General features: G+C 40.9%; 1 protein-coding gene across 1 annotated transcript in view; it reads left to right on the top strand.

The window, feature by feature from the left end:
- adtrp (androgen dependent TFPI regulating protein) overlaps nt 1-12,369 on the top strand; it is a 36,082-nt gene that overhangs the window by 10,978 nt on the left and 12,735 nt on the right. Inside the window, exon 3 of the mRNA XM_003223566.4 lies at nt 7,792-7,893. Within this exon, the coding sequence (XP_003223614.2) occupies nt 7,792-7,893 (102 nt within the window). The remainder of the gene's footprint in view (nt 1-7,791; nt 7,894-12,369) is intronic.

Here is a 12,369-nt window from a genome sequence, read left to right as displayed (position 1 = left end):
TAGAATTGTGTGGCCAAATCTCCACCAACCCAGTTTAGAGGTCAATTGTGTCACATTTGGGGTTCAGGAAAGGCCTTGAACAATAAAACACAAAACAGGGTGTCAGCCTTCAGGTCATATTCTGTGATAAAACATCTCTCATTGGTTTGAAACAAGCCTCCATACTAAAATATGGTGAAAATCTACCACTTGCCACCAATGGCTTTTGGGGACAAGCTTTTGTCCTTCAAATATTTTTGGCCCGGGGAGCCTGTGGGCCTCAAAACTAGCCTTGAGGGGTGTTTCTCCACTAGGACCCCCAAATCCCAGGGCACACGATCTCTCAGATCTCAGGCTCAGGTTATAGGAGGAATCCTAGGGCAAGAGCGCTGAGCTGAAAAGGAAAAAAAATGTTTTACTTCGAATGTTGCTGGTCCCCGTTGTTTCAGGCTATGTTGGAGTGAAAATAAAGCCCAGCCAATATTAACTGGTTGTTTTGGAGCCCAATAAACTGTTACATTTTTGGATGAGATCCAGATTCCTCCATAACGACATCCCTGGAAGATGTAGTCAAAAATGCTAGCTTTCCCAATGCCTTGTCTAGCATGCTATGATTAGGCAGCTTTTTATGTCTTAGTAGCCTGTTCAATGTGCTACACTCCAGAGAACCATGTCAAGAGACATAATAACCAAGGCCCCTTCCACACAGCTGAATAAAATCCCACATAATCTGCTTTGAACTGGAATATATGCCAGTGAGGACTCAGATAACCCAGTACAAAGCAGATATTGTGGAATTTTCTGCCTTGATATTCTGGGTTATATGGCTGTGTGGAAGGGCCCTAAGAAAAGCTCTTGGTCTCAGCTTGCTTGAAGAAATGGAGAGAGATAATAAGGCTGTGCACCCCAATGGAGTACATTTGCCTTTAGTAAAGGTACAGGTTTCCCCTGACGTTCAGTCATGTCTGACTCTGGGGGTTGGAGCTCATCTCCATTTCTAAGCCGAAGAGCCGGCATTGTCCATAGACACCTCCAAGGTCATGTGGCCGGCATGACTGCACGGAGCGCCCTTACCTTCCCGCCAGAGTGGTACCTATTGATCTACTCACATTGGCATGTTTTCAAACTGCTAGGTTGGCAGAAGCTGGAGCTAACAGTGGCCGCTCACGCTGCTCCTGGGGCTTGAACCTGGGACCTTTCGGTCTGCAGCTCAGTGCTTTAATGCACTTTGCCACTGGGGCTCCTTCATCTACCTGTATTTCCCTGATAATTTAAAGTCATTTAGATCTACATAGGAGCCACCAGTGGCGCAATGGGTTAAACCCTTATGCTGGCAGGACTGCTGGCCCTATCATTGGCAGTTAAAATCCAGGAACGGAGTGAGCTCCCATCTATCAGCTCTAGTTTCCTATGCAAGGACATAAGAGAAGCCTCCCACAGGATGGTAAAACATCTGAGCATCCCCTGGGCAATGTCCTTGCAGACTGCCAGTTCTCTCACACCAGAATATGATAATATAATAACTTTATTTTTGTAACCCACCACCATCTCCCCGAAAGGACTTGGGGTGGCTCACATGGGGACAAGCCTGATCAATACAATTAAAATATAGCATAGGATTCATAAAAACAACATCATAATAAAACAAAATAGGCAACACACAAAATAGCACAGTATTGCAGTTTCTCAAGTCACTCCTGAGTTAGATTGTCATGATTTGAATTACATCTTCTCTCTATGTCCCCCTGGTAAGGATCATAATTATTGTCAGCCGTCACTCCTGGGACTTGACAACTGAGGCCCCATGTGCATTGCCATAAAAGCAATGTGGGGATTGCATCTGCACAATGCACACAGGGTAATGCAGTTGGACCTGGAGTAAACCACATAGTACAATATGACCCCGGGTTAAAAAACACTGGCAAAGGTTTGAATCCTTTAGCAAGATTGCTTCTCTATCATCAGTTGAGGCAAAATTTACTGCTAGTCTATTTAGCTTCTGGTCATAGAGTGACCAGAGGCGCCACCTTGTTGTTCATAGGCAACCAAATCTTGAGGGCTTGCTTTGAGTCTAAAGGAGTATAAACATATCCCCACAGCTAGAATATGTGCATTTTTCCACTGCACAGATTCTCCTTATCTGACTTGACAATTACAGCACAAAGCAAATGGACAGCTGCTTGTATCCATTCATTTATCATATCACAGCAGTGTGGTTGTATTCTAGATAAAAAAAAATAGAACATGCTTTATGTTGTCACTAAAACTGGGCCCCAGCTGAGCACTTTTGACAGCAACTTCTGTCAGCATTAGATGCTAACTTGCTTAAAAATGTGGACCTCACAAGTAAGTAAATCCAGGTAGAGAAAATATCCCTTGGGAAACCAGAAGTTGCTGTTCTTTCTGCCCTTACGCAAGGGGCTCTTCTGCTGATTCTGGTGACTAAATGTTGTGAAGGAGTTGTTTCTGTATATAAGCAGCCCATACTATTTTTAGCAAAGAACATCCTTTCTCGGCTCATGTGTCCCTGGTCTACTCTTATGTGGGCAGCTCTTTCTCAAAGAGAAAAGAAAGCTAAGGAATGCAGCCAATACTGTTCTTTAATGAAATCTAAAATGGGAAGCTGCTTTATAGTGGATCAATCCACTGATCCTTTTAATCCATTATTTTTTACAATGACTGGCTGCCGTTCCCCAGCCTGACTGGGAGATGCTGCTTATTGAACCAGGGATCTTCTGAATGCACATGTTTTACCACTGATTTACCACTTTCTGATCTACTCTCTCATGTAATGGTCAGATCACAGGTGAGGAATAGACCATAGCTCCTTCTCAATGCCCTTGACCTTACTGAATCTCTAGTTTGAGGAGTAGGTGTTGTTTGTTGTGTCCCTTCAGATTGTCTGCAGCTTATGCAACATAAGGTGAAACTTTCAAAAGGTTTTCTTGGCATTTTTTTTTTCAGAGGGGGTTTGCCATTGCCTTTCTCTGAGGCCGAGAGAGAGTGATGTGCCTAAGATCACCTAGTAGATTTTCATGGTTGAGCAGGGATTCAAATTTCGATCTTCACTGCTCAAACAACTATGCCACATTAGCTCTCACTTTTGGCCCTCTATCTTAGCCAGAACCTGACATTTCATTGAAATTAGGATGGAGAATTTATGCTCTTGCATATTTTAGAAGAACCAGTTTGATCACTGGATTACAACATAGGAGACCAGAGTTCAAATTCCCTAAGGCAGTGGTTCTCAACCTGTGGGTCCCCAGGTGTTTTGGCCTACAACTCCCAGAAATCCCAGCCAGTTTACCAGCTGTTAGGATTCCTGGGAGGTGAAGGCCAAAACATCTGGGGATCCACAGGTTGAGAACCACTGCCTCAAGGCCTTGGAAACCCACTGGGTTATTCTGGGCAAGCCACACACTCTCAGCCTAAAAAAAAAAAACCCCAAGATAGGTTCACCTCAGGGTTGCCATAAAGCAGAAATGGCACACAATCTGGAACATGTCCAGAGGAAGGCAATGAAGAAGGCCAAGGGTTTGGAAACCAAGTCATGTAAGGAAGAAGGAAAAAAAAGTACAATAGCTATCTTTAAATATGTGAAGAACTATTCCATGGAAGATGAATAAGCTTGTTTTCTGTTGCTCCAGATGACAAAACCAAATAAAAAAATTCAAATGACAAAAAAGTAGAGGGTCTATATAGTTTTATCTAGAGTAGGCCCATTCGATTACTTATACAATAATAATAATATATAATAACTTTATTCTTGTACCCTGCCTCCATCTCCCTAAAGGGACTCGGGGAGGCTTACATAAGAAAAACAGTCCATACATTTAAAACACAATATAACAACATAGTTATAAAACAACATAACATGACAATTATTAAAACCAAGACATCAATTGCTATGTCTATATACAAGCCTAAATTCAGCAAATCCAGATCATCCAGGAACTCTGCTTTAGTTTGCACTCGATTTAGACCACTAGAAAGAACTTCCTAACAGTGAATTAGACTGTCATGAAAGATGATCAGCTCTCATTCATCACAGATTTTTAAATGGAGTTTGGATAAATATCTATTATGGTTGCTTTACGTGTGGATTGCTGCAGTGGAAGAAAGCTGGACTCAGTAACAATGTGCATACTTTATAGGGTCAGCTAAGGTGCCAGCTCTGCAGTTCTCTGATTTTGTGCACACGCACAGCAACAGATTAGCCTTGAGGGAATGCAGCCTTTGAGGGGAAACGTCCCATGTCCCACTTCTATATCCTTTCTTGGACCATTCTGCGGCCCAAGCTTAGTTTGCATTAAAAGGATGTTTAAATCTCAAAATTTGAGTTTTTAAACTACAACCTACTGAATTTTTTAACCAGCACGGCCAGTGGCTTTGCTGGCTGAAGGATTCTGGGAATTCTATTTGGAATGTTGAAACCTGCAGTCACATCATAAATCTCACAGATGTGTGTGTTTCCACTCCCCCCGCCCCCAAAGCAGTATCTACATGCTTGGGTACATCAGAAATTATATTCCATCACTTCTGCTCAGCATTTTCAGCTAATCCATGGAGGGAATAGATGGGAGATGGGGCATTTGAATGGGTAGCTAAAGGGTAATTGCCACATTTCTGGGTGATTTTTTTCATATGATGGGTAGTGTTGTACATTTGTATAGAATTTCTATCCATTCCTGATTGTTTCATTCGTAAGGCCCTGTTTTCATTTTCGACCACCTCTCCCTAAAAGGATGCCTTTCCGAATGAGCTTTTCCTTCCAAGGTCCAAAAAATGAATATTTTTGGCCCATTGGCAGCAAAGTGTGAAGGCCTGCCAGGACCTAAATCTGAGCGCACTAAGTGTTGAGCACCTCTCACTCAGCATTTGGCGCTCGGCTGTAGGTCCTGTCAGGCCCCGCCAAGCCCAAATCTGAGCTTGTCAAGCCCCCCACACTCAGTGATTGGTGCTCAGCACTGGGCTGTAGGTCCTGCCTTGGAAGGAGTGTGTGTGTGGCAAGCAGGCCCAAAGCGCTTGTGCCTCCCAGGGCCTGCAGCAGAGCGCCAAAAATCAGCCAACCAAATGGTTACGATTCCTTCTTAACTTTTGTTTCCCGGGTGCCCGGGCTGTGGCGCAGGCTGATAAAGCAGTCAGCTGCAACAGATCACTCTGACCGGGAGGTCATGAGTTTGAGGCCAGCTCGGAGCTGCGTTTGTCTCTGTCTTTGTTCTATGTTGAGGCATTGAATGTTTGCCTTGTATGTGTGATGTGATCCGCCCTGAGTCCCCTTCGGGGTGAGAAGGGCAGAATATAAATACTGTAAATAAATAAATAAATATTTCCGTGCTGAGGGGGGCGTACCATTTCGTGCATTCCAAATGAACAAATTGGTATTGAAACACAAATTAAAAAGATGAGATGGTAACTGGGCCCATGACTAATGGTGGGTTTGTGCTGTTTTCAGATAGGAAATCACCCTCCAAATTCATTAGGCTTTGGTAGACTGCTACACTTCACAGACATTGATTTTAGGGTCTGCATGCACAATGTGGATCATACTTTCTCCCTAAAAGCAGTTAGCTTGGTGCAGTTAAAGCAAAGTGTTGGTTAAGAGTATACCTGCAACACACTTGCTTCCCACATGGCTGGAACACCTACAGAAAGATGTGGTGGTGCCATCCATTCTGGGAATCATTCCAGCTTCCAGAAACTTGCACATAAACAGGTTCTTCTTGTTTGATCCTTCAAATGTGGACAAATGGGTAGACGAATCATGTGAAGGGGACCTGTTTGCAAAGAAGTGTTGGATGGTAGATCACCTGTTCAAAGTGACATGCTAGCTGGGAGATTATAAATGTATTTTATTATTATGGTCCAAGACCAGGAATGTAAAACTTTAAAACATTACAAACAGAGGGTGTGTAAGTAAGGTCTACTTAAAATTCATATTGTTATGCCAAGATCTGGAATCAATATGTTCCATCATCATTGGGGTGGTAAAAACATCAAAACATCTGGGCGTCCCCTGGGCAACTTCCTTGCAGATGGCCAGAAGTGACTTGCAGTTTCTCTCTCTTTTTTTTAAATATGTTTTTATTGTAGATATCAGCGAAACAACAAAATCCATTAACATACACACCAATTCTCGGTAACATTACACTTGTTAGTTCCACTTTTATCTCCCACTTATGTCCAGTAGTTTTTCACCCCTCCCCCCTCCCCCTCCCTCTGGGAACAGTACTTTCTTCCATTCAGATATTATTTTAATTGATCAATCGTAAGTAGAGAATGATTCAATTCTTTATATTTTCTTTGTCCTTTGACTCTATCTATCAATCTTCCCCATTTCAGATCCCAATTCTTTTTGATTCGGCCTGATATATATTTAGTTCTCCTTTCAAGGATATAATCTTGAAGCATAAAATCAGCTAGGTATTCATACCATTTTTCAACTTCCCATTTTGTTTGTTCTTTCCAACCCAAGGCAACTGTTGCTTGAGCGGCAACTAACATGTATTTTATGATTTCCCCCCAGTCCTTAGTAATTTTATTCTTATCTAATTTCTGGATGAAGAATTCTTTATTTTTCAAAATCAATTTATGTCCTGTTAAATCTTCCATTTCCTTCTTTACCTTGTTATAAAATTTTTGCACTTTATCACATTCCCACCACATATGAATATATGAGCCAGTTATCCCACATCCGTGCCAACACAATTTTGTGGTTGTTTTAGTTATATAAGCCAATTGGATTGGGGTTCTATACCATTTAGTCAGTATTTTCCTTTGGGTTTCTCTTATCCTTATCTGCTTGATTTTTTTAATTGAGTTGATCCAGTATTCGATATCAGAGTCGTTAATATTCATGTCTTCTTTCCATATCTCGGCCAATGTTTGTTTCAATTTATATTGTTTTTCAATTAATATCTTATAAATAAAACCCATCAGGCCTTTTTCCTTTTCTAATGTCCATTTTAAAATTTGGTCAAAATCTTTTTCTGGACCTTCCTTTTTCTTGCAGTTTCTCAAGTCGCTCCTGACTGGAAAAAAAATCATTACAGTAGAGTCTCACTTATCCAAGCCTCGCTTATCCAAGCTTCTGGATTATCCAAGCCATTTTTGTAGTCAATGTTTTCAATATATCGTGGATATTTTGGTGCTAAATTCATAAATACAGTAATAACAACATAACATTACTGTGTACTGAACTACTTTTTCTGTCCAATTTGTTGTATAACATGATGTTTTGGTGCTTCATTTGTAAAATCATAACCTAATTTGATGTTTAATAGGCTTTTCCTTAATCCCTCCTTATAATCCAAGATATTCGCTTATCCAAGCTTCTGCTGGCCCGTTTAGCTTGGATAAGTGAGACCAGGCCTGTAGCGAGGGGGGGGGGTTAGGGGCTCAACCCCCCCCCCCCCCCGAAATTTTTCAAGTTATAAAAAAAATCTCGTTTACTCATGAATTTTAACTGGTTAACCAAATCCCCATGCTAAGTCTATGAGATGCAAAACATTAAGAGTCCCTCCAGGCACTATCTCAAGCAGATATTGACAGGTTTGTAGCGGGGAGGGGTATGTGCTAGGGGTTCAACCCCCCCCCCCCCGAAATTTTCAAAACCCCTCCCGAAATTTTTTTCTGGCTATGGCCCTGGATGAGACTCTACTGTATTTCAAAAATCATCATCCCAACATGCTGAGAGTTTAAGGAGCTTGTACCTACCATCTCTTTTAGGAAAACAACACTAGACTTTGCTATTGAGCCATTGTTAGATAAATCGAAAAATGATGTATGTCTGTTTCAAATGTTTTCTTTCAGTTTGTGTTTACAAGCTTTTGGATGTTATACTCTTATGACCGGGAGTTAGTTTACCCCAAGAGCCTTGACTTGGTCTTTCCTGTGTGGATGAATCATGCAATGGTGAGTAAAAAAGAAAAAGTCTGGAGGAGTGGGTAGAAACATGCTGTGTGAAATAAAGCTAATTTTTAATCAATATCCCTCTCTAAAGTGATTTATGAAAAAGAAAGCAGCCATGACCTAGTCAATTATGCACTTGTAGGTTCTAATGATTTCCAAGGATGAGTCAGATACGCTCTTAATCCTTCTCATAGAAATTGGTGAAAAGAGTGAGAATTATTTTACTGGATGTGAACATTGCGAATGTTCTTTTGAGGGGTTTTTTTTTTGGCTGTCTCTTTAAGAACTGTAGCAAATGAGTGGATGTATGAATTGCTAAAAGAAGCCTTAAAGCACAGAGAGGGAAATGTCAGTGAATCATAGTTTGCCAAGTTGAAGTCAATGGAAAGATGTGAAGTCATTAAATGGGAGGCGGAGAGACATTTTCTAGGTTACCGCAGTGCATAGAAAAGAATGAAACTGCTGTAAACAGAGTGTTATACAATAGTGTATATTTGGGAATACAAATGAGTGTTTGGCAGTTTTTAGAAAGCAATGAAATATTCCCAAAGTAATCATGCTGAAGCAAACCAACTGGGCAGCTAATTTGTGTGGTACCCACGAAGAAGGGCAAGCTTCACAAAACCTAATTGGTTTACTTGTGTTCCCAGATTGATTTTTTTAAAAAAGGACCTTAGAGTAAACTAATCAAAAAAGAGGGTTGGGTAAACTTTGCTGGCCAAGGGCAAGAAGTTGCTGGTAAAATAGAAGTGGTGGGTGTGTTGCTAAATTCATGATGCATCCTCTTGGGGAAAGTGGGAGGAAAAGTTCAGTACAAGACTGAGTCATAGCAGTCGAAACAAATGAAATAATCCTATCCGAGATACTGTTTGGTTTGCTGAACCTTTTGTGCTCAGTGCTCTGTTAGGTGGCTGGCTGTGGATCAGGGAAATGCTAAAAAAGACCAGCACTCGGTGTCATCACAATCCTCATTCTGACTGTATTCCTTGGCGAATTCAGTTTGCATTATTTATTTCATTAGAATAGGGCTAGGTATAGTTTGGTCTCTAGTCCACTTGAGGGTTCCTGGGGCCATTTTTGTGGCCTCAGAGATATCTCCGCCACCTGTTTTATTTGCTCTGAAGTGCCCAAAAATAATATCTGGGGATGTCGGGGCATTCTATGTAAGGGGTATGGTGGCGCAATGGGTTAAACCCTTGTGCTGCTGAACTGCTGACCTGGAGGTTGGAAGTTTGAATCTGTGGCACGGGGTGAACTCCCACTGTTAGCCCTAGTTCTTGCCAACCTAGCAGTTTGAAAACATGCAAATGTGAGTAGATAAATAGGTACCGCTTCGGCAGGAAAAAGGCAAAAAGATGCTCCAAGCAGTCATGCCAGCCACACAACCAGGAGGTGACAATGCAGGTCCCTCGGCTTGGAAATGGAGAAGAGAACTTCCCCCAAAGCCAGAGATGAGCCATGCCTCCAGAGCCGGAAATGAAAGGAGAAGCCTTTGCCTTTGTCTGTGTATGTGTGTCTCATTGTAACAAGGCATTAAATGTTTGCCTGTGTTTGTTTATATGCTATGAGGGTTATCCAGAAAGTAGATTACGTTTTGGAATTAATCTAGACACTTATCATAGTGATGAATGAGTTTGGCAACTCCTTCCCCACAAAACTCTGCTGCTAGCGTCCTTAACCAGCCGGTCACCCCTTCCCACAGCTGCGCATTGTCGCCAAAAAAGCTGCGTTGAGGACGCAAACTGCAGTGTTTTGTGGGGAAGGAGTTGCCAAGCTCATTCATCGCTATGATAAGTGCCTAGATTTGAATGGCGACTATGTTGAGAAGTGGTATTTGGGTGTGGCTTTCAGCTGCATATGGTAAATGTTTTCTCCTATACTTTGTTCATTTTTAATTCCAAAATGTAATCGACTTTCTGGATACCCTCGTATAATATGCTCTGAGTCCCCTTGAGGAGAAGGGCAGAATATAAATAAAGTGTGATTACTACTACTACTACTACTACTACTACCACCACCACCACTATGTTTGGACCTCCCCTTGATGCTTCCAGGGCGCAAACTGAAAATTTCACTTTTTTTTCAAAAAGCGTTTTTTTTTTGCCTCAAAATGTGTTCTGTACACCCACAAAGGCCCAAAACATGCCACTAAAGGGTGTTTGGGGGAAAAAATAATTTTTTTTCTGAAATAGTTGAGGACGGAGCCTTGTAAGGTCTCCTTATGGACTAATGAGGATCCTTAAGCCTTCACTATTAGCCACTCCTGCTCTATGACACGTATTGATTTATTTATTTACAGTACTTCTTCTTAAACTGTGGGTCCTGATTGCAAATGGGGTCCCCTTAGCTCAATGCTGTGGTCTGAAAAGGTTTGGCAAAAGTGAAATGTTTCTGAATGTCACCTAGTGGCTGTTGTAAATATTAGACAAATCTGTTAGCTGTGTTTACAATGGACTCTGCAGCAAAAGCTTCAGCTGTACTTCATAAAAAGGGGGAAATGAGCCTGTTTAGCAAGCCTCATTATCAGTAAATCTTTGATTTGTTACAGTTTATATACCCTATATAAGCCAACCCTAATATAAGCTGAGGCACCTAATTTTATCACCAAAAACTGGGAAAACATATTGACCCAAGTATAAAACGAGGGTGGGAAATGCAGCAGCTACTGGTAAATTTCAAAAATAAAAATGGATACTAATAAAATTATATTAATTGAGGCATCAGTAAGTTAAATGTTTTTGAATATTTGCATAAAACTGTAATTTAAGATAAGACTGTCCAACTCTGATTACCTATTTACTCTAGTATAAGCTGAACCGAATATAAGCTGGCCAGAACCCTCACTTGAGTATAAACCATGGGGTTTTTTTTTTCAGCCCTAAAAAGGACTTGGGTCCCCTTGGGGAGATAGGGCAGAATACAAATAAAGTCTTATTATTATAAAACTTGGCCTATACTCGAGTATATTCGGTATCTATATATACTTGGGGCCACGTAAAACATTCTTGGGCAGAAAGGGGACCCAGGTGAAAAAAGTTTAAGAATCCTGCTCTAGAAGAATGGGCAACTGTGGCTGCCCATATTCAACAACTCCAACTAGCTCTTGGTAACATAGCCAAAGTTGATAAATGATGGACATTGCAGTCCAGGGATAGGAGGCCAAGAGTCTTTCCTAGTCGGCCTGTTGTTTTCTCTCAGCTCACTTAGAGTTTTGTGAGGTAGGAAACAACAATCTATATTGCCTTTAGTTCCTTGGAAGAAAAACAGGATATACGTACATCAAATAAATAAATACAATTTTCCACTACCAGACACACTGAAATCCTTTTTTTAAAACAATGCAGTCCCGCAGAGATCACATACTTTGAAAGAATGATGACTTTGAAAGTTTTCACCTCTCTAGGTGGGATCACAAGAGTTTTGCAACTGTTGTAATGATTTCCTACATTTTAGGACATTAGAGTGAAATTTCCACTTGCACCACAGTGTATTTTGCACACAGAAGGTAGTTAAAAAAATATATCTTAGTGCTTTTATAGAAATGATGGCAATAATACACCAGCTCTTTGTAATACATCTCCAGGAAACCGTTCTTATATTTTATATCTTCCTACCATCTTTTCTGATTATACTTTTCATCTTCCTTTCCCCCCCCCCTCAATTTTCTTTTTCATCCTACTTCCACAATTTGTAGTAGATTTCCCATCTCCCAGACACCACTATCTAATTTACCTCCATGTATTTGTTTACAGCGGACTCTGCAGCAAAAGCTTCAGCTGTACTTCATAAAAAAGGGGAAAATCAGCTTGTTTAGCAAGCCTCATTATCAGTAAATTCCTCTGATAATTCCTCTGGAATTCTTCTGTTTTCTGAGTGTTGTTCTTTATTTACTGACTTGATTTTAGATTTTTAAAAAATAATTTTGTTCATTTTTGTGGTTTCTTCCTTTCTATTCAGAAAGCAGGCGAATTCCAGACAAGAAACAATCAGGGCCAGCTAACACCTCCCAACAAAGAATTTCTCATGCATGAAACAGCTAAGCTTTGAATCTGCAAGGCCATTAAATGCTAAACAAGGTGGCCAATTGCAACATTCACACTTGCCTCAAACAGACAAGAGTTTTTTTTTTCTCCCTCCCTGGACATTCCACAGATATATAAACCCTACTTGCCTAGTTTCCAACAGATCTCACAATCTCTGAGGATGCCCGCCATAGATTTGGGTGAAATGTCAGGAGAGAATGCTTCTGGAACTCAGAAAACTCACAGCAACCCAGTTTCTACAATTATCTGAACAGAATAAAATTGTTCACGGCTTCTACCCATTAACAGCTAGATTACTATGTGTAATGCTGTTCAGATCAGCAGTTTTGGTTTGGGTTTTCTCCCTCTTGTTTGGGAGGGGAGAGAAATGCCCACCCCCAGTTACTTTTCTTTGTTTTACTTGTTGCAAATGAAACTGAAAAGAAACTGTTAATGG

Source organism: Anolis carolinensis, chromosome 4, assembly GCF_035594765.1.
Source record: "Anolis carolinensis isolate JA03-04 chromosome 4, rAnoCar3.1.pri, whole genome shotgun sequence".
NCBI lineage: Eukaryota > Metazoa > Chordata > Lepidosauria > Squamata > Dactyloidae > Anolis > Anolis carolinensis.
Note: the sequence above shows the minus strand (reverse complement) of the source record. Positions and strands in the feature narration are given on the sequence as shown.